Genomic DNA, 22,319 nt, shown 5'->3' with positions numbered 1-22,319 from the left:
CGCTTACTCACACAAGGCACATAAACAGCAGGAGAAAACTGAGTTGTCTACTGTAGCTACAGCATCATACCTGACCTCTCTAGCAGCCATAGCATTCACAGTAACATTTCGATAGCAGGATGTAAATAACAGATTTGACTTGTTTTTCTGCCATGCTGCTATATTGGCCAAAGGCTTAAAGCCATGTTGGTGGTTGGTGAAGTCATGCAGAGGGCAGATGTGCTCTGAAACAAAAGACTGTGTAAATGTCCCTTCAAGATGGAAAGCAGAGGGAGAAATCTCTTAATCAAAAATGCTCCTCTACGTCTACAGCCCTGCTCTGCACATCGCCTCAATTTCTTCCCATGAGATGCGCATTTCTGTCTCTCTACAGATTTCATATTCAGACAGAATCCCATTAGCAGCCTGTCTCTGCATACATGTCTGTTTATTGCAACACCACTGGCAAAAAAAAACAAAAAACTCTCACGCTCTCTTCAATGTGTTTCACAAGGCATCTTAAGTCATATTTGCAACATTTCCTATTACACAAGAGAGCAAAACATATCTTTATTCTTCAGCCAGCTTAAAAGATATTTCCTGGGCTTGTAACAGTGACAAATCTTACTCACACCATTAGGTGATTGTAGACATTCATATTTAATGACTCATTGTGTCTACTACTATTTACAAAAGACCTCCCAATGAAACTATGCGAGTACTACTGTCAGAAGTTTACTTGGTTGAAGAGCATATTCATTTTTGGCTTTTAATGTTAAATTTGAACCATCCGTCACATTGAAGACTTTGGGCACAACGTTATCGCGCATATGCAACACGTCAGTCAACACCTCCGCACAATAAGCGCAGTAAGTGACAGCTTTATTTCATCGCAAATGCAACATTTTGTCACTGCACATCTAGCTTTCCTAGCTTCACTTCCACATAGCTCACCTTTGAGCTTCCTCAAAGTGTCGCTAAAAGGTTGGACGTACACCCCGCCGTCTCTGGAAGCGAAGCGCTGCTGAATTCACATGTCGTCATATGCTTTCTTATGATTTATGTAGGTAAATTTATTACCTACGATTAGACAGACATCTTCTTCCGCACCGAGACAAACTGCGCACTGTCTCAGAGTGGGGGGAGGCGAAGGGTGGCAGCGGGAACAGAAACACGTAATTAGTGAGTCGCGTTATTGTTTGAATTTAAGTCGGTATGTTTTGCATCCAGTGAAAACAAGGATGTTGACAAATAAACTGGACAATATGCAGACAATTCAGTGATATTTCCACAGTTGTGGTCTTGGCTGGTCTTGAAATAAAATCCCGAGTCCTCAATGTCCGAGTCCGAGACGAGACAGAGACCATCGACCGGTGTTACGTAATGGAGCTGAGCTTGGGGCCCTTCATTATGATTGCAATTAAACTGTAATTATTAATTCCACTACCAGTTTAATGTGTGTTACTCTAAAGTTTGAACACTCAACCATGTGTAAGATTCAACAACGTTTTTGACTGACTGTGAAGTTGAACAGTGTTGAGGCAGTCCCACGGCCTACTTTCAGTATAGCTCAAACCTTTTCTCATCTGAAATCAGAACCTTTTTTTTCAAAAAGGAGGCTAGTCCATGTGTATGGGATCCAATATAAACTATAGATAAATGTGACTGTTTTGTAAAATAAAATTTTCTTGATCCTCAGTCCATGTTATTTTGAAACTCAGTGAGAACAGTAACACTGGAGTTCCAGCATATCCCAGGTTTTTATTACAGATTTTTTTTCTTGTTTTGTTTAACGCAAGAGTTTGCATCAGATGAATGAAGATACTTAAGCTGCCAACAGAACAATTCACAAGAAAACTGCTTATAGAATAGGGAAAAGCGACTGAGGCTTTCAGAATGACCCTTACCTCATTTAGATGGATAATCAATTAAAAATATGTTAAAAGATTTACAAATCTAAGGATTTAAATGTTTTAAATTCCCAAACATAGCAAGACATTCACACACATGATGACTGAATGTTGACTTCCTTATTTTGAGAGACTGGAAGTTGTCCTCAATATCCTTCCTGAAACGTGAGTTCAATAAAATATAATTAGCTGCTTGGGATGAGAGTATTTCTATCTTTCAGACATGATGGCCATGCAAACTAATGCTGCGTTTACTGTGGCTTTCTTGACCTCAGGCTATTCCCTTGTCCTTCCCAAGTGCATGCCGGGAAACTTAAAAGGGAATTCATGGTTTGGTCCCCCTGGCAATCAGCACATAAACATCACTTGCAGCCACGTGCAGATGAGAGTCACTGACGCAAAGCACTTGTCAAAGGAAATAATGCTCTGAATACCTCATGAAAGAACAGCTTTATTGCATTCTCCGTGGGTTTACGGCAGACATTTGTTGCCGGAACAGGGTTTCATATTGCCAGCCCTTGTGGAGATTGTCGGTGTGAATTATTCAAACTAACTTGAGTGTCTGTGTTGGAATGTTGCTCCTCCAAGCAGTCGCCTTTTCTATAATGCATTATCACTCCCTTCATGATTAGGATATGCACCCTTTATGGTTGTTCTGTGACAAGCATGTGTTGACAAACATGGAGGTTTAAAATGAACTTCTTTGATTAAGGAAACATAATGGTATTGTGGATCCAGTCTTTGTGTGTGAATGGCTGAGAAGTAATCTCCCTTTTTTTTTCAAATACTATGATATAAGTTATTTTTCTTAAGATATAAAAATTAATGAATACATGTAAAAAATATTCATGTTTTTTTTTAAATATCAAAAATCTGCTTTCTGCTGTGATTGCAAAGAAATTATATGGATGTATTTCATCTTTTTTTTTCAAACAAGGAGGTTGATTTTTTTTTCCCTATTGGCCTTAATATTTTTAAATATGGTTGTTTGGCTATTTTAGCAAATCAACCAGTAGGATCTAAAAATATCTCAAATCATAATGCCATCAAGCATTTTTAGGTTTAACAAGTTCCCCACTGACCTACATTTAGCTCCCCTTTTACTTCTAATTGTCGTGCAATGACTCTTGGGTAACCTGTTCATGAATTGTGTAGCATGGCTTGCCTACTTAGAGCTTGATTACTTAGTCCGATGTGACTGTGCAGGTATTATTTATTAATGCCTGATGAAGAAGATCAGTTTCACTGTCCGCCAGTGGGTGAACCCTCTGAGTCTCTTGGTTGGTATGGACTGCTGCGACTGACTGAGTGGCATGATGGGCCTCCCATGTGCAGACAAAATAAATCAAAGATTATTGTTTCTTTGACTACAGTGTCATTACAAAGTCAGCGAGACAGAAAACTGATTTTCTGGGACACCTTTTTTTTGGATTAGAAACATATCCTGAAGAGACGTCATTTGAAATTGTAAGTATACTTTATTATGTTGTAGACCTTGGGAAAAATGTCAAACATAACCCTGCCAGGATGTTGTCTTACATTCTGCAACAGGCAATTTTAATCATTATGAGGACATGCTGGAACTTTTTATTTTAATCTGTTGAGTTCGCATGGTTGTTTTTACAGTTCTGAGACTTATGACAGAGATGGTTATAGAGCTAATAGTGTCTGACATCCTGATTTGAGCAGTTCTAGATATACGGCATTGACGCCTGTACTGTGGGTCAAATAAATCCATATCAACATACCAACACCGCTGATTTGGGAAAGAAATCAGATTACTTGGACTGTTTAGAGGACTCTGAAAGTAGAACACTGGCAGCTTTTTCAAGGCACAGATGGGCATTAACATTTCTCACAACGAGATTGAGAATTGAGTCTGAGACTTGGACTTGAGTTGCATTGACGTTGCACAAATAGTTGAGAGTTCAGTTCAATTTAGTTTACCTATATAATTAATCTCAAACATGTAATCTCAAGGCAATGTAATAAAAAAGTAAATTCAACCATAAATACATTCCAACTGATCCTAGTTATCAAACAGTGTAGTCAAGTTAACTTATTATGTTATTATTGAAAAAACAACAACATTCTTTCTAAGTAAACACAGAAGATTTAATCGAATTGACTCCTTGTGGTCAAGCATGTAGCAACAGTGGACAATCGCTTCCATTGTGTAATCACTCATACATGCAGCAACAGTGGAGAGTAAAACCTCCCCTTTATCAGGAAGTAACCTTCAGCACAATCAAAACCTGGGTGGCCGACCACACTGGCTTGAGAATACAGAACATACACAGAAAAAGAAACATAAGCATCGATCAAGTTGTACTTCATATGTTAGAGAAAAAAAAGAAGTTAATGGCCATACAATGGCCATACAAGGGCCACTAAGTTCCTTTAGTGGCTTTATCTAGGAGAGAAGCATAGCTTACCAGATTAGCTCTGAGCAGGTTTTAAAGTACATAGGATAAATGAAAGGACATACAGTTGCTGCAAAAGCTCAGCCAACATCTTTGTATAGGATGGATAGACACAGGGTTAAACACTGAAAGACAGGGCCAAGGGCATCATCGAGGGAGAACATAAAGTTGTTGGCAGCAGTAGCTCAGCCAATGTCCCCCTTCAGGAAGCTGTCACAGCTAAACAAAGTGCCAGATCAGAGGTGGTTTCTACAACGAGTAAAAAAGAACAGAGACAATATAAAGCTTAAAGTTGAAATATCAGCAAATAATGCAAAATTGGAGAGAAGAAGAACAGCAGAGCAAGGAGAAGTGGTCAGTGTGTTCTCCAGTAGTTTAACTACAGAGATTGCTAATGATAACCTAAGCTACTCTAACAACAGGCTTTATCAAAATGAAACTTTTTATCCTAGTATTTAAAGTAGACAGGGTGTCTGCCTCACAGACACCCTGCCAGACACAAACTGGCAGAGAGTCTCACAAGAGAGAGGAGCCTGATAACTAAAAGATCTGCCTCAAATTTTACCTTTAGAAACTGTATGAACAAACCAGTAAACTTGCAGTCTGAAAGCAAAAAAATAAAATAGAAAGATAAATTGATCTATCCTGTCAATTTTCAATAAAACTCTGCAGTACTGCAGTTTGTGTATTTAGTGGACTTCCTGATAGCAAAGAATTACAGTAGATGAGGCAGCAAAGTACAATAGATGTACTAGGAAAACAGAGCATGTTCACTATATGGACTTTTTTTTTTCTTTTAATGAATCAACCATGGTTCTAATCTACACAGCATCTCTTAAGTGTTTTTTTTTTTTTGTTTTTTTTTGCTACAGTCAAGGGTATTTAGGAGTTGTATAATTTTACAGCCATCACGTTTTACTGAAACTATCTTTGAAGATTATGGAAAATGATTATAATCTCGCCTAATACACGGGGATTTTTTATTGATGTCGCATTAAGTTGCCATATGAACATAAACTACAGCGAGACACACTCTCATGTAAATATAGAAGACAGCTGTGCACAATTCATTATCACTGGTACTGTAACTGGGGGAAACATTTTAGAGGAAAAGAAAAAGGAGCTTTGAATAATAAATGTGAAGAACCCTGTTACATGGCAGACAAGCCTTTGAAGTGACATAACTTTCTGCCACCACTTTCCAGCATCGCCAGTGTGCAGACACAAAGGCAGTGATAAAAGGAGAAAAGGAGGGGGTGCATGCATGCCAAAAAAAAAAAAAGACACGACTGTTCCAACCCATCCCACTTTTCTGGAAAGCCTCCACTTTACCGACTTGTGGCTCAAAGAAATGACTGCATAGCTTGGGTTTGTCAACAAAATCAGACAACGATGTGGTAGCATTTTGAGAGTTGCTACAATAATAGATTCCTTGTTTTCCAAGAAAGGTTATCAGATCAGTTTAAGATTGAGTCACTAAAAAAAAGAAGAAGAAAAAAACTGGTTAAGAAGAAGATTAATGTGTGCTTTATGTTTTAAAGACTGCGCTGACATTCACAAATAAAGCCAGTTTCATGCCTCTGAAGCACACGAGTGAGGCATGACAACTCTGCCTGGATCGAGCTTATGTAATTAATTTGATTTGTATTCACTCACTGAACTGCGCCTATGGAACGTTGTTTGTCACAATGGACTCAGAAACCCCCTTTGTACTTGACTGGGACTCTGTCATGTCAGTGCGATCTGTTTTTGGGATGTGGATATGTTGAAATGATTGGATATTATTTCTAGCTCATTTAAAAGTTTGAACTTCCTCCGCAATTTAGAGGCGGTTTCAGGGTTTCACCTAGTTATTTTCATGTTCTGCACCTTTGCAGCCACAGGACCAAATCCTCCGGTTGGCCGCCCCCTTCAGGGACCTGGAGTGCTTCCCACGGACCCCCAAATGGATGGGACATGGGCACCATCAGAGAGGGGCGTGACTGCTACATCAAGTAAGTGCCCTGTGTTTAAAGAAACAGAGGGGGAGCTCTCTCCATCCCAGATGTTTCATGAGCGCTTTGCCAACCTGTGATTATTCCGGCCACGTCACTGCCTCCACACTGTCTCCATCAGTGCATTCAGAATACTGATTCTTTTTTCTCTTCCCTCCACTGCTGCACGCACTCACTGCCCCTGCTGACTGCCTTTCTCTCTCCTTCTCTCTCTTTCTCTATCTCTCTTTCTCTCTCTCTCTTGCTCCGATACACCCACTATATTTTCTTATGCAGTCTCCCAAATGCAGAAGAGGAGTTTAGAGGGTGTGAGTGTGTATTCTGCTGCGGTTGATCAAATTTACCAGCATAATGATTTTTTTTTTTTGTTTTTTGTTTTTTTTTTTTTTTTTTTACAAGAGAAAATTGGGTTATTATGCTATCAACGTAGTTGATCCTTCATAAGTGGCACTTCAGGGAATCTGTCCAGGCAGGTAAAAACAACATTGATTTTTATTGATTTTTTTAATAAATTGTCTATGTGCAAAATAGTTTAACAAGTGAGTGTTTTCTCTTTAGCTGGGTGTATTGTACTAGAAAATGACTGCTGTGCATGCAAACCTCTTCTGTAAAATATTTACACACAATGTTAATTATTTTTAGTTCATTACTAAAAAGTAAAATACAGCTGAAGTGTGGATTGTTGTTTCAAATGCATCCAAACAAGCTAATATTAGAAATGATTCTCAAAAGAGGAGTAGAGCACTTGTCACACATGGGTCGTAGCACGAGAAGCGTGATGTCAGAGGAGTTATATAAGAAGTACGGAGCAGTGAAAGCGCTGGATGCCGAGTGTGTCTGCATGAGACAGATCATGGAGGCTTGTTTGGCTCCAGCTTCTGCTTTCTAAATTTGAGGAAGACTCATGAATAATCAAACATCTCTTCCTGAAACTGTCTGAGGTTGAGTTTGGGCTTTATTGGCTCCCGGGTGCTGATGTTAAAGTCTTGTGTTTTCCTCAGCGGAACACATGCCAAGACTGCATGACACGAGCGCATGAATAAAGTACTATGGGTTTAATATTTAGTTTGACACTCGGTTTTTTTTTTGTTTCTGTTTTTTTTTTTGCAAATCGGGGTGTACTTTAGAGACCAATACAAAAATGTGCTGAAAAGTTGATGAGCACAATGCGTTCATTATTCATCAGTATCACACTAATAAAACCAACTGTTCGATTTTTACCAATAAATTAGGGTAGATATTGCTACTTTTAATTGCAATTTTGCTCTGAGTCAGCTTTATAACATTTTTATAATAAAAATTAGTTTGCTCATCTGGTTTGTCCTTTAAAAGAATAAAAATGATTAGGCATAATATGGTAATTAAATATTAAACGTTGCAAATCTATTTTAACAGGAGGGACGAAAACCTTTACTGTTTCAGTGTTAGCCTGAAAGCAAATTTGATCTTACCAGAAGCACTGTCTCTTAACTACTTAGAATTTTTTAATTTAGTTCAGATACTGTGGCATAGACATTTTTTTCCCTCATTCTTAAAGCCAAAATGTGAAAAGGCATCAACTATCAAATCTGACATGTTGGTATAGTAGTTAAAGCTGAATATAAACTTTTAAATCAGGTTGTAATATGAACATTTTCCATGAAATCTACAGCATGAAGTCTTTTTCATTGGGAACAGCTGCCTCAATCTTAAGAAATTTAGCTTAACAAGGTTTGCTTAACTATTAGCACCGTTGCTAAACTAGTTGATGTTGAAGATATAATCAGTATCTGTTCCAGCAAAGTACCATGTTAACTTTTTCCACTAGAAAGATGCTTCCTACAACTGCCTCATTGATAAGTTGTTAAGTTTGACTTCAGCATTAGCACTGTCACCAAACTACCTAAGTTCTTGCTTTAACCCCATAACTTTCACCCTCAAAACACTTGTATGTAAGTAATTATGTTATCTTATCCCTGTCAAGGGGTTTTAATAAATTAGTAAAATCCATAAAATCCACATGTTTTCTGCTGGAGATGAACATAACGACTGAGAATAACAGCTGAACAAACCAACCTATCCAGTTAAATTCTAATAAAAATAAATAGAATTTGTTACAAAATAAAGTGGCTAACGTTGAACATTATATTTACAAACTAGCATGCTCGATTGAAATTGCATTAAATGGCCAATACATAACTCAATATAACTTATTTTTACAGTGTAGAGGAATGAAATGTGCAGCTGCCTTTCTGCTAGGTAAAAAATATATTGAAACTTGTGATGACATGTAATGGTCACACATGGTACACTTTGCAGACAAGTTTTATTTATTTATATTCATTTGTTTTCTGTACATTATAGTGTACATAATTATATAATTCACTTAGGCCTATAGACAAAGCTGACAAGGCAGAAAAAATATGGCTTCATTTCATGAGAAAGAAACATGACATTAAGAACCTCATCAAATCAGGATTTTGAGGCAAGAAAAACAGGATATTGCTCTGGTTATAGGCTTACTTTCCTCTTCTGCTTCCCCCAAAACAGCAAGAATTCGGCAAGAGAGCACATGGAAATACACTCTGCACGCAGTGCATCAGACCAGTGTTTCCTGCTGCCTATTTTTGTCCGTCTTATTCATGATAAAAACCATCAGCATGGCTTGTGATTTCTGTACAATGCGTTGCGGAGCTACGGTAGAAGCTAATGGGTGTGATTAGAGGGCATTAGATGCATGGCTGTCTGCACAATGGGAACCTAGCCATGTTCAGCAGGTGGCCTTGGAGGGGAGGGAACACTGCTCTTCCTGAATGCACAAGTCCATATGTTTTTCATCTGCGCACAAGCTGCTGAGTTTGTTTCTCTACAGCAAAACCTACATACATTTTATTTCTTTCTATAATTTCAAGTCATATCCTGCAGCAACTGTTGTTCATATAAAGAAAGAATCACAGTATGGCGTTTATTTAATGGGTTACACATTTCTTTGCATTATTTAGCAGTGTTAGAGGATGTATATTTCAAAGTACAATACTTTTAAGTCGTGAAAATTTTTCAGCATATGACCATATCCATGCTGTAGCATTGACACAGTTTTGTCTCTTTTACAAGCTCCAAACTACAAACAAGGTCTGTCACAGGCAGACAGACCATGAAAGTCTGTCTGCCTGTGAGTGACACTGTTATGCCTCAAGGTTTCTTCTTAAAAAGAGTTTTTATTTTGGCAATAAACTAATTGATTTTCCCATGAAATTTGCTAATTAAAAAAGCCAGAACCTAAATAACTAAGGAATGGCATTTCTAGTTCTCTGTAATCGCAAAGGCTTTGGTTATTTCATTGTTTAGAAGGATAACTGAATAAACAATAGAATTGAGAAGCAGAGAAATGCCATAGGAGAGAAGCTGAAATTCTGCACCAAATAGATGTAATCTTTAAACCCTCAGGCAGCACTGAAATAAAAACAGACATGCCAGATGAAGACCAGGATTGAACTTTTTTGAATGGAAAACACTATGCATGGCAGGCAATGACTACACCATCTCCACAGCGAAACACGGTTGTGGCAGTATCATGATGTGGGAGTCTGTTCTTCAGCATAGAGAAGGGAAGCTGGTCACAACTGACTGGAAGTTCAGTGCATTGAAAATTGATCTTCGGGGATGTTCTTCGTCCAGTTCGACTGAGCTTGAACTATTTTTCAAAGAAAAATTTGGTAACATTTAAGTTTCTGATGTACAAAGCAGGCTGAGACTTGCACCCATATTTGCAGTGAAAGGTGGATACGTATGCTTCTACTTTTACTCCTACAATAACAAGATAAACAATACATTTCTGTCTTACTTTCTGAATGAAACAAAAAGAATATTTACAAAAATGTAGGAATCCACTAATAAACACATTTCATCGTTAACATTACTAGCAATATTGAGTTGCCAGATAATTTATAACTATTTGGTTAATTAATGTAAAAAAAACAAAACAAAAAAAACTTACTGTCAGCATCAGTGAGTCAGTGAGCTTAACTTTCATCAGTATTTGCTGAGTATTTTTAAGATAAATCATACAGTTACAACCTTACAAACTGGAAATGTTGTTCGATTGAGTCCTAATAAAATAGGAGTAGTGGATGGGACAGAAACAATCTAATTTGTAATAAAAAAAACTGCATTTTGGACTGAGGGGCAAAGCATAATCTTATCAAACACTGCAGTAATACCCGTAAAAGCTTTGTTGTTGTTGTCCCTCTTTAAGGATTGGATGATCATCTTCAGATTGAACAAATATACGTATGAAACAAAAAGCACCATCATATGCTATGTTGCACTGTTAGAAATGTATGCAGATCGAGATTTATCAAGCTACTTCTGAGGTCTACCTCGTCATAAAGATTATGGTCACCCAGTTCTAGAAGTGCCAAGTTATTGACAGATTTTGTTGGTTATTTTGTTCTTTTACATTCATTATTGTATGTCAGAACTCTAGGTTTTTTGTCTGTGCACCATCTACATTTGACGTTGTAATGGCATATGACATGACCTTTGTTCTTGGACGAAGCAGAGAAATCCTCCCCCAATTTCTTTTTTTTTTTTTCTCTGACACCAATTTTTTTTTTTTTTTCTCTGACAATCAATTAACATCTTTAAACGTGTTATTCCCATTGCAGCTTTTTGGTGACATTGCAAATCCAAATGACAGATCTGACTGTGTCTTTGTGCCATGAAAGATTAATTGTTGGTATTTAGCTGTGAATAGAACGCGTGTTAAGAATAACTGTGAATTACACACTGTCTGCCCAGAGCTTTAATTAACCAGCACTGTTGGCACCATGCAGAGTTGCTGCTGCCGCTCCTGCAGCCAGGGAGAGTGAACAAATGGTGTAAAAATTATACCACACAATACGTGAACTTTGTGTTCAGTTATGGACATCTCTTTAACTTAAAATGCTAGAAATAGTAACCGTTTACAGTGGGCACGAGGTGGAGGTATCTATAAAAAGTGCTGATAAAAGAAACAATTGAGTTTTGGTTTGTACCTTTGGTATGTTTTGTTGTTTGTGTGTGTATGTGTACGTACACAAGATAATTGGTACATTATAGTGCTACAAAGTAATACTGGTCAATGTAAGTAATGATTGGCCATCATGGATACCTAATACCTAAAGAATACATGAAGTAACAATTAATTGTTTATAATAAATGTAAATACACTACATTACCTTAGAAAACAATGTACTACGAAGTCTTATAGCAAGCTAATTAAATAGCAGAATTGACAAGGGAATATTTTTAAATTCTTTGTCCAGTCACGTCTCCCAGAGTAACTCCCTGGAGGAAGTTCGTCTGGACGGAGACAAGTTTGTGCCCCCCGCGCCCCGGAAGGTGGAGATGAGGCGGGACCCAGTGCTTGGCTTCGGATTTGTGGCAGGAAGCGAGAAACCTGTGGTTGTCCGCTCAGTTACTCCAGGTAATGAGAATGACCCACCTGCACGCTGAGTTCTCCATACAACACTGACTCATTCAGTCCACAGCCACATCATGAGATGAAATCCACCTAAAACGTAGTAGCTTGGAGGAAAACCCACTTACGCCGATGATTCAGTGATTTTTAACAGCCCTCGATGAGTAAGCGTTCATTACAGCTTTGGCCACAAGACAGGACACTTAGAAAACGGAGAGCGTTCTGAACAACACGTGTGTGTGCCTGAAGTGTTGTTTGGTATGTTGTGGCAGGGGGTCCATCTGAAGGCAAACTGATCCCCGGGGACGAGATCATCATGATTAATGATGAGCCAGTCAGCTCAGCACCCAGGGAAAGGGTTATCGACCTTGTCAGGTAAGACATTTCCCTGGTGTCACAACTGTCGTGGATAATTGAATACCAACAAAAGCATTTTTACTTTAATGAGGATTCTGATATTAATATTATTCACTGTTGGGCTTTTAAAGACGATATATCCTCTATACAAGGTTATTGACACTATGATGTTTTGTGTTTTGTTGATATAATTCTGAAGGAGTATGTTCAACTGAATTAATGTATGCACATTACTCTAACCACCCCTGCCATCCAATGTGATTTAGTTGTGGTGTGGATGTTTTGGAGCACTTCATTAGATTAATCACTGATACACCTGAGTCATTGACTTTGGTTGACTGCTATATTAGTGGTGTAATAAGGTATGTGCCCTATGCTTCACAGATCTAATGGATTTGAATGGGTTTTCTCAGTTAATTCAATATACTTCCATGGAAAAAAAATGTCAGGCACATGCACTTTTCTGCTGTCTTCAATATTTTTATGTTAACCACACTTTATTTTTTCAAATCATTAATCCACTCATTGCCTTCTGCTTATTTGAAATCATGGGTGTCATGGGAGTAGTTTATCCATGGTGGGAAACCCAGGCATCATGGTATGGAGACACAGTCTGTCCTGTGAGATCTGGATCTACACTGGGCTTTTCTACACAGTCTAATTTCCACTGTAAACATCTAACATGGAGCTACCAGTTGGCATCAATGATCATACTACATCAGTTTTCTCTTTTTGATGCAGAGGAGGAGCAGCTGTACTTTGAGCTCCCTCCTGATGAAGGAGCTCTGCACCCTGTTTCTAAAGCTGAGTGCAGACACCCTATGGAGGAAGCTTGTTTTCACCACTTTGTTCCAGAATCTCATTCTTTCAGTGATGATTCATATTTCATTGTGATTGGTGAGGGTCAGAAAATAGATAAAGTGAGAGGTTAGCTTTTTTGCACAGGCACCTTTCTTCATTGTGACAATTGAAGCTTCAGCCACATTACTGATGACTTGGTCCCAGGGCATTTATCCATCACTTGCTCCAACCTACCATTACTCACAATCAAGACACCAAGATACTTGAACTCCTCTGCTTCAAGCAAAGACATATCCTCAACCCGGTGAAAACTGTGGTTCACCGGATTGAGGGTTCTAAACTTTCCAATTGGCAATCATTGCCACAGACATAGAAGATCTGACTCTCATCATGTCAGTCTCAAACTTGGTTTCTGATCCAGTGCATTCTGGAGGTCAAGACTCAAAGAGACCAACATAACCCCATCACCTCCAGATCAAACAATCTCCTCTCCCATGCCTTGAGATTCTATCCATACATCCCACAAACAGCATTGTGTTCAATGTGTATTTAAGGTGTCCCTACTTTTGTAGAAATTTGCGTACTGAGTGCTATTATCTGAAGGGCTTTGGCTAAAACCAGGGTCTCCCATGGTAAAGTAGCCTCAGGCAAAGGGGTCAGACCTAGATGAAGAAAGACCAAAAATATTGTCATAACTCATTGAGATTAGGAAGACCAGTGAATCCTCCTGGCGTTAGACCTCGGAGTGGAGTCTTGCCCAGTGGCTAAGCCTTTGCTTTCTGGGGTTTAGGTGGTTCAACCAAAAAATGAAATAGTAAATTACCTCCATATAGGCCTACAAGCTTTGGATAGAAAAGTCTTTAGGGGGTAGGTGATTGTGGGGTCCTGGGTATATTGATGCCCTTGTGTCATGATCTGGCTTTTGAAATATGGAGCATCCCTTTTGCATTATGTCAAGCAGAAATAAAAAGGAAAAAAAAAATTGCCTGATTTACTTTTCTTTTTGTCTCACAGGAGCTGTAAAGAGTCCATAGTGCTGACTGTTGTTCAACCATACCCAGTGAGTATCTCCCCTTTGAATGAAATTGAATTCATCCCTATAGGCCATTTGAGCATTTGGAAGCGATTATTTTGTTGACTCTATGAAAGCAAGTAATTAATCACGCCATATGTTTGTGCTGGCACTCTTTCTGTCATTACAGTAAAGTTAGAACTTGAGCTACTCGAACAAAGACAGACCTTTTGAGTGCCCTTATATGTAGGGAGTCAGAACCACACAGGACCTTGTATGAACCTGCAACAACAACATTTCCTAGCGATACAATGCACCAGATGGTGGCGAACACTCAGTACCAGCAGCATAACATCTCTGCAGCCTTTATTTAAAGTTCACATAATAAGTTGCTGGAAATGGTGTTATGCACTGTTTCCTTCCAAAAACAGACAAAAAAAATGTCAGAACATAATCAAAGAAAAGAAGACATATTGTTTGAGTTTTCTTATGTGGCAGGAAACTCAAACGCATACCTCGTTGTACTATCAAATACATTTGGTATAAAACTCCAATCTTCCAGTCATTGTGAATGCAAGATGATTCTTTCATGCAGTGTCTGTGGTGTCAAGTACTTAATAAGAACCACTTAGAGACTGTTAAATATTTATAAACAGATTAAGTTGCAGTAATTCATCCTGTGATTACTCATGTTTACAGATTTTTTTTTTTACATTCTGTGAGATGACAACAAAAGGGTTATTCCCATTCTCATGTTCTTGATTAGTATTATCCTAATCATGTCACGCCAAAGAAGAGTTAACATGTTTTAATGCGGAATTATATCCTCTAATCATGCTTGTGATTCATTTTGAAGTGGAAGCTGATTGTCCTTTAAATTCCTGCTTCTTTTTTGTATTTGTTCTTTCTCTCTAAAAGTCACCCAAATCTGCATTCATCAGCGCAGCAAAAAAGGCCAAGTTAAAGACAAATCCTGTTAAAGTCCGCTTTGCTGAAGAGGTCATCGTCAACGGACAGGTCCCGGTAAGTCAAACCAAAAGAACTCTTCTTGTTCAGCTTTAGATTTAGAGCTGAAAAAGACAGATTGTGATTTATTAAAGCCTTAGCTTTATCTATACGATATAAACAGCATCCCTCCGATGGCCTTCAAGTAATGGTGTCCTGTAATGCCCTCTCGTTGTGTGAAAGCACCATAACCGACAGCAAGAGATGAAGAGAGAAAGTAGATACTATTGGTTCAATGCGTTTTAATAAAGGAAAACGTGGTGGCAAAGATGTTTTTTTTGCACTAACAGGGGGCAGTAAATGTGAGGACACTGCCACAGACAGATAAAAAGGAAGTTCCTGTGCAATTGCTTCCTATAATTAATAGGCGAGTCACAGAAAAGAAGATTCAGTGAGGGTATCAAGGAAAGAGAGCCAAACAGTGTTCATATAGCCCCGTTTTTAGGTAGAGTGCTTTGCCCAAATCATTCTCCCTTGGTAAAATTGAGGGGACAAACAATAATTGTCGTACTCACTCAAAGGGCAGAGCCTTAGAATTCAATCCCTGATGTCCACTGACTGGCGCCTCTGCTACAACTCCTGCTGCCCTTCTCTGCTGCATCCTTCAGGCTCTCCTCTGTTGCTTGGCCTTCGCTTGTCTTCTGTTGGTAGTCCTCCCTGAGAATGGATCCCCTTCCTGGCCATTAAACCCATAATAAAATAAATTAAATAATATGCATTAAAAGCTTCATTCACTGCATTCATGTCAAATTCAAGTTTTTCGCAGCCTCTAGATTGCCTTTCAGCTTTGCCCTGTTTTTAGCATCATTTTTCTTCTCATTAACCAATCAGGTGGTCCTTTTTGTACTAATGATTGTCTGAAAAATCAGCGAGACTGTATGGAAAGCAGTCATTCATTCGAATCATTCAGATTATCCATCAAAGTAGTGATGGGTCGGTTGCGAACCCGGGGTGTTTTTTTACTGTCACCCTGCTTTAAACTCCTCCACAACTATGTTTATGACCCGTCTGCTTTTTTATTTTTTTATTTTATTTATTTATTTATTTTTTTGCCATTTGTTCCCTAATATTTTCTAACAAACTTACTGAACAGCTCGGTTTGCAGCTAATTTGATTATTTTTTGAATGACAATGTTGCGTAGAGGTATCGGAATACAGCTGAATAAAAAGATAGTTTAGACTTTTTTAGTTTTTTAACAATCAGTCATTTTCTGGCTCCTTCGTACTTCAAGGTTACTTTGTGATGCCCTATCACTTTGTGACTGCAAAGTGACAAAATATGAAATGGTTTAAAAGAAGAAGCACTCCATAACATGTTCCTTTAGTGGAGGGCTTCACATGTCTCTTACAAGTATAGTTTAAGGACTTTTCTCTTTATAAAGAAAGTTGTTGATCGTACAATTTTCCTTTTCTTCCCAGGAAACAGTAAAGGACAACTCCCTTCTTTTTATGCCAAATGTTTTGAAGGTATACCTGGAAAATGGCCAGACTAAATCATTTAGATTTGACAGCAACACATCCATTAAGGTAGGTGCTGGTAAGAGTTTCCTTTCACACTGAAATGCTGTTATGTCATCTAAAAGCCTGTTGAGGTTTACTTTATGAAGCGCAACCTTTCCTCTTCACCGTGGCATTCAAAGCCGTACCTCAAGTGAACTTATGATGCAATCAAAAAGCAGTTGCCATATAATTAATTGTGAAGGAGAGCCGAATGTAGCGATTTACATTTGCCCCTTGCTTTTTTTTTTTTGCAGGTGGAATTCTAAATGTATGTTATAACGGTGATGCTTTTAAACATTCAAGGCTGTGAGAATGATTTCTGTGCATGACTGAGCTGAGCACGAGGAAGCTGCTCAATCTGCACATTGTCTTTGTTGTATTAACTGTGACATTGTCTATCTTGAAGGACGTCATCTTGACCCTGCAAGAAAAGCTATCCATTAAGTGCATTGAGCACTTCTCTTTAATGCTGGAGCAAAGAGCTGAAGGGTCCGCCAGCAAACTCATGCTCCTGCATGAGCAGGAGATGCTAACTCAGGTGAGAACACAACCATGGATAGAAAGATAGAGCAACTGTTCAGTTCACTTTGGACAAAAAGTTATTAGTTTGTCCACTAAAAATAATTGTGATTTTATCTGCAGTAACCGATGATCAATGTATGACACTTTTCTGTACATTATATCAAAAGAAGACAGAAGATATTTAAGGGCATATAACGTGTAAAATCAAAAGTAACAGAAAGAAATTAAGCTGTCAAACCTTTCAGCCAAAGAGTGCTGAGGAAGTGTAAGGATGTCATGTGAAACCGACAAAACCTGAAGCAGACACCAACGGCCAAACAAGAAAAAAAGATAAAGCTGGTTTGACTGAAAGTTAAGATAAAAAATATGTCAAAAGACCCTTAGAATCTTCATGCTAACTAACAAGAACCACAGTTGTACTGATAGTTTGGCTGCTAATGCCACAGAGCTATTTGTTATTGTCATGGCATGAACTTTGTTCCATCCTTGTCCCACAGCCTTGGGTTGTTCTCTGCCTTGAAATCAAGATTGTAACAGTTCTTTTTAATTCTGGGGAAGAAAAAAAAATGTCTCAAGCAGAGAGTATGTTTTGGTGAGGGAGGAGAAGTTCATATTTTAATCTTCATGAAAATGCCAAACGTGTACTGCATAAAGGAGTGAGCAGTCAATCCAATTCTTAGTTGCTACACATATTAGAAAAGTTGTTTTGTCCCAAAAACGTATTTGAAACGCAATGAAAATGCCAGTTGTGATTTACTTATTTTTTATGCTTTTCTTGTTGCAAAATGTGATATTCAGGTTCACAGAAACCTTGTTGATGGTGCTGGGTGGCTCAGTTGGTAAAACGGGTGCACCATGTACAGAGGCTACAGTTCTCAACCCGGTTGTCCCGGGTTTGGTTCCCGCTCCTGGGTCATTTACTGCATGTATTCCACTTCTTTCTCACCAAATGCTGCTAGTTCTAAAAAAAAAAAGAAACCTTGTATTTTTTTATTTTTTTAGAGGCCTGTGCAGGTTACATAACATTTTATAGTTAGCTCATCTGTGAGGAAACATGCAGATTAATTTAATTCCAGTAGAAGAAATCAATATTTGTCCATCTTCGCATATGTTATGACTGTCTTAACTTACCATCATTACTGCGGGAACACTGATATTTTAATCCATAATGCTGAAAAGCTAAACAACAATTGTCAAATAGTTCCTTAAATTCCAGTCTTTTAATTTAATTATGTTTTTTCAATTTTCACTTTAGTTATTCAAAGTCATTACTTCTTCAGATAAAAAAAATAAATAAATCACATTGACATGTTTTTTTAACCACAGAAAGTTTCAAACACAAAAAACTTATAATAACTAACCTAACACTTCTCATTTTGGGATCATGCTCCAGGTGACACAGAGGCCAGGCTCACACAAGATGAAGTGCTTCTTTCGGATCACTTTTGTCCCAAAGGATCCCGTGGACCTGCTAAGAAGAGATGCGGTAGCTTTCGAGTACCTCTATGTTCAGGTGAAAATGCAAGAATCCACACACACAGAAATAGCTTTTAGAGCAGCAGTAGCTGTTGCTTATTTTACATTTGCAGAATGACAGCAGCCATGAGTCAGACTTCTCATTCTGCAAACACTCACTGTGTGTGCATGGTGTTGTTTTGGATTCCATGGATAGAAGTGAATAAAACTAACAGCTTCCCGTTGCATCTCTCTGCGCCTCCTTTCAGAGCTGTAATGATGTGGTGTTGGAGAGATTCGGGTCTGAACTGAAATATGACACAGCTCTTCGCCTGGCTGCCCTGCAAATGTACATTCTGACCATCAATACCAAGCAGTCTCAGAAAGTTTCCCTGAAGTATATTGAGTAAGTAGATCAGGTTTCACGATGCACTGCGACAGTGAACCTTTCTTTGTTTTTAGCGACTTGGTCCAGAAGGTACAACAATGTGGTGATGTTGATCATACTATGGCCTTACATCTCTGCCTCTGCTTTAATAGTCTGATAATTGTAACTTTAATCAAAGGACCCGCTTTGAGTGATGAAAATAACTTTTAATAGTAGCTTATCTGTGTCCACAGGAAGGAGTGGGGTCTGGCATTATTCCTGCCACCTGCGGTGTTGTCTAGCATGAAAGAGAAGAATATCAAAAAAGCTCTCACCCACATCTTGAAAACTAACCAAAACCTGGTGCCTCCTGGCAAAAAGGTAAGGAGTTACTTATCCACTGTATTCTTTTTTTTTTAATCTCTGTTTTATTTGCACATCTTACTCAAGGATACCACCTAGTGGAGAGTTAAGATCTATAGTACTGTGGAGGTATTCATAATCACTTACGTTTGGCTACATTTATTACAAACACAAATTTCTGTGTATTTTACTGGGGTTTTGGGTGACAGACCAGCACAAACTGATGCATAATTGTGAAGTGGAAGTATAATAACACACATTAACTCACGGTTTTCATGCTTTTTTGCTTTAAAGCAAAAGCTAGGGTCATGTTCTGCAGGAGGGTGAAGTCTGAAGTCTTTTGCAGCCTCTAATAGGTTTTCATCCAGGACTGACCGTCCATATTCTCCATCCATCTTTCCCACCTGAAAAAAATATCTCAAGACAACCAGGAGTACATTTACTAATGAGGTGGCTTTTTAGGTGAATTTTAGGTAGCAATGTAAAAGAGCCTGCATACATCATTCCACTTCCATTTATCTTTGTCCAAAATCTAATTTGATCACGTTGCAGTGTGTGGTTATAAAGTAGCAAAACGTGAAAAAGTTCAAGAGGTATGATTACTTCTGCAAGGCAGTGCTTAAATACAAGGCAATGTTTGTTTGTTTTGTTTTTTTTCATATTCTGCTTTACAACTTTTATTTACTTAGTTTAGTTTACATCTGACACTATGTCCCTCTGTTCATCACCTCTTCAGCTGACTGCACTACAGGCAAAGGTGCATTATCTGAAGTATCTCAGTGATTTGAGACTTTATGGAGGCCGTGTTTTCAAATCCACTCTGGTGGTGAGTAAGCTCGTCTTGGTATCCCCCACATGCATGCAGCTAGTATCACATCCTGTTTAGTTATATTTATGTGGCGTCTCTGTCCCGTTTACAGCAAGGCGAGAAGCACACAGAAGTGACTTTACTGGTGGGACCTAAATATGGCATCAGTCATGTGATAAACACAAAAACAAATCTGGTGGCGCTTCTGGCTGACTTCAGCCATGTTAACCGCATCGAGATGTACGCTGAAGATGAGAACAGGGTTAGAGTGGAACTGCATGTTCTGGATGTGAAGGTTAATACAACATTTCTAAAAAAAAAAAAAATAATGTATTGTTAAAGTCTTTTTGTATAACTTTGACTCTGTTATTTTTTTGATCGGACTGTCTCATCGGATTGTTTTCTTCTCTTACAGCCCATCACTCTGTTAATGGAATCTGTTGATGCAATGAATCTGGCCTGTTTGACTGCTGGCTACTACAGATTACTCGTAGACTCTCGGCGCTCCATCTTCAACGTGGCCAAAAACACGGAAACAAGTAGGGAAACAATGTGATTCAAAATAGCTATCCTTGACTCAGCAGGATGTGTTCAAATATATTCATTCAGACTCTCGGTTCCTTTTTCACAGGCCATGCGGCTAAACCGAAACAAAACTACCAGGCAATCGAGTGTGCTTACAGTGTACCTCACAAAGGGTGTGAGGACAGAAATAACCAGAGGTGCAGCCAAGATTACTTAGACCAGGAGTGTGGATACCTTGACCACAGTAGATGTGAAGTCCAGCCTGTGTACGTGACAGAGATTCACCAGCCTCAGCACTCTGTTCACAGGGCAGAGAGAGCGGAGTGCTGCAGAGTTCCTTGCTCCCAGACTTATCTCAATATACCAAGGCCTAAGCCGCCGGATTCATCCAGAAATGCAAAGGTTTCCTTCATATTTGGGGAACCCCCTCTGGACAGCGTGAACCCCCAAAACCTGGGTTACCAGAGACTGATGGATGAAGGCCCAGAGATTGCAGATAATTACAGCCACATGTACAGGCGCCTTGAGGAGGATTATAAGATGATGGATGCCATAGAGGAGGGTTATCCATACTCTACCAAAATCTTTGGTCCCACAGAGTGCATCGAGGAGCCCCTGCTGCATGACATCTGCTACGCAGAGACAACAGATGACGCAGAAGACGAGGATGACATCAGCTGTGAGGAAGATTTGGTCATGAGTGACATTGATAAGCCCACATTGCTGACACTCTCAGGGTCCAGTGATGACATCATTGACTTGACCTCCCTCCCTCCGCCTCCAGAGGTTAATGATGAGGAGGACAACGATGTGCTTCTGCACTCCCTCAACATGGCCATTGCTGCTCCTCCTCCTGGTTTCAGGGACAGTTCTGACGAAGATGAACAGCAGGGGGCTGGGACTCGGGCCCAGGAGGCCGGCAATGATATCCCCATCTCTCTAATAGACTCTGTTCCCACACACCGAGCGGAGGGTCCTGAGGAGCCTCTGGACGACGCAGTGGTGTCCACCCTGCAGGCACTCGAGGCCCTGGCTGCTTCCGAAGAACAGAGTCCTGCACAGTCCGAGAGCAGCACAGGTTCTCCTTATACTATTGTAACATTCATCCACTAACATTATACTCACTTGATCCATTCATTTTTGATTTGCTCTTATTTTTTTGTCTCATTTTTTAATAAACCCCATTGTGTTCAATGTTTCCATTTATGAGTATTTTTTTCATTCGTTTGAGACATTTGTACTCATTGTGTTATTCATGTTATTTTTGAGATTGTTTTTTTGTTTGTTTGTTTTTTCACAAAATGCATTATGGTATGCTTCTAACATGCTCAGAAAATGATATTCCTAAATAGCTTTGAACAGATGTGACCAAATCCTGGGTTCCCTTTTATTTTTTAAGAACAAACCTCAGGAGTGCTAATAATTTTTGCAGCTGCTGCTATTGGTTAGACTATTTGTGCAAGACAATATGACCAATATGAGTTTCACATCTTTCCATAATGTTTGGTCTTGTTAAGATCAGAAATCTTTTTATTACAGGCTCCTTTAAGGTGACTTTTCTTCTTCAAATAGACACTTTTAGGTGTATGTTTTGATGCTGATACATTATGGATAAGCAACAAACTTGAGGCTGAGTTCTTTGAAAGTAGGAAATAAGAGTTATTGCTCCAGAATGCTTCAATTATCTTTTTTATTTCATGCCTTGCATTAGTGTGAAGGCTAATTTATTTGAGAAGCTGCAGCTCCATGACAAAACTGAGTCTCTTCCATCTGGTATGTCCAGTTTTGCTTAACTTCTCTTCTCCACCATCAGTTTTCAAGAGTACCATGGTTTTATATTTGTGGCCCAAAATTAGGT

The 22,319-nt window shown here is 38.9% G+C and overlaps 1 protein-coding gene across 5 annotated transcripts in view; it reads left to right on the top strand.

The window, feature by feature from the left end:
- The window catches only part of frmpd4 (FERM and PDZ domain containing 4), a 45,176-nt gene that overhangs the window by 16,701 nt on the left and 6,156 nt on the right, over window positions 1-22,319 (top strand). For 4 of the 5 annotated variants that reach the window (XM_016668590.1, XM_016668591.1, XM_007546403.2 and 1 more), the window contains exons 2-15: window positions 6,190-6,306; window positions 11,592-11,752; window positions 12,019-12,121; window positions 13,919-13,964; window positions 14,835-14,939; window positions 16,341-16,448; window positions 16,828-16,959; window positions 18,337-18,456; window positions 18,668-18,804; window positions 19,020-19,146; window positions 19,865-19,954; window positions 20,049-20,231; window positions 20,352-20,475; window positions 20,568-21,539. In XM_016668590.1, coding sequence (XP_016524076.1) covers window positions 6,190-6,306; window positions 11,592-11,752; window positions 12,019-12,121; window positions 13,919-13,964; window positions 14,835-14,939; window positions 16,341-16,448; window positions 16,828-16,959; window positions 18,337-18,456; window positions 18,668-18,804; window positions 19,020-19,146; window positions 19,865-19,954; window positions 20,049-20,231; window positions 20,352-20,475; window positions 20,568-21,539 — 2,525 coding nt within the window. Of the gene's footprint in view, window positions 1-6,189; window positions 6,307-6,512; window positions 6,780-11,591; window positions 11,753-12,018; window positions 12,122-13,918; window positions 13,965-14,834; window positions 14,940-16,340; window positions 16,449-16,827; window positions 16,960-18,336; window positions 18,457-18,667; window positions 18,805-19,019; window positions 19,147-19,864; window positions 19,955-20,048; window positions 20,232-20,351; window positions 20,476-20,567; window positions 21,540-22,319 lie in introns of those variants that run through there. The other variant, XM_016668593.1, reaches the window with a different exon arrangement.

Source organism: Poecilia formosa, unplaced genomic scaffold (assembly GCF_000485575.1).
Source record: "Poecilia formosa unplaced genomic scaffold, Poecilia_formosa-5.1.2 Scaffold16, whole genome shotgun sequence".
Taxonomy (NCBI): Eukaryota; Metazoa; Chordata; class Actinopteri; order Cyprinodontiformes; family Poeciliidae; genus Poecilia; species Poecilia formosa.
This window is presented reverse-complemented; position numbering and strand designations above follow the sequence as displayed.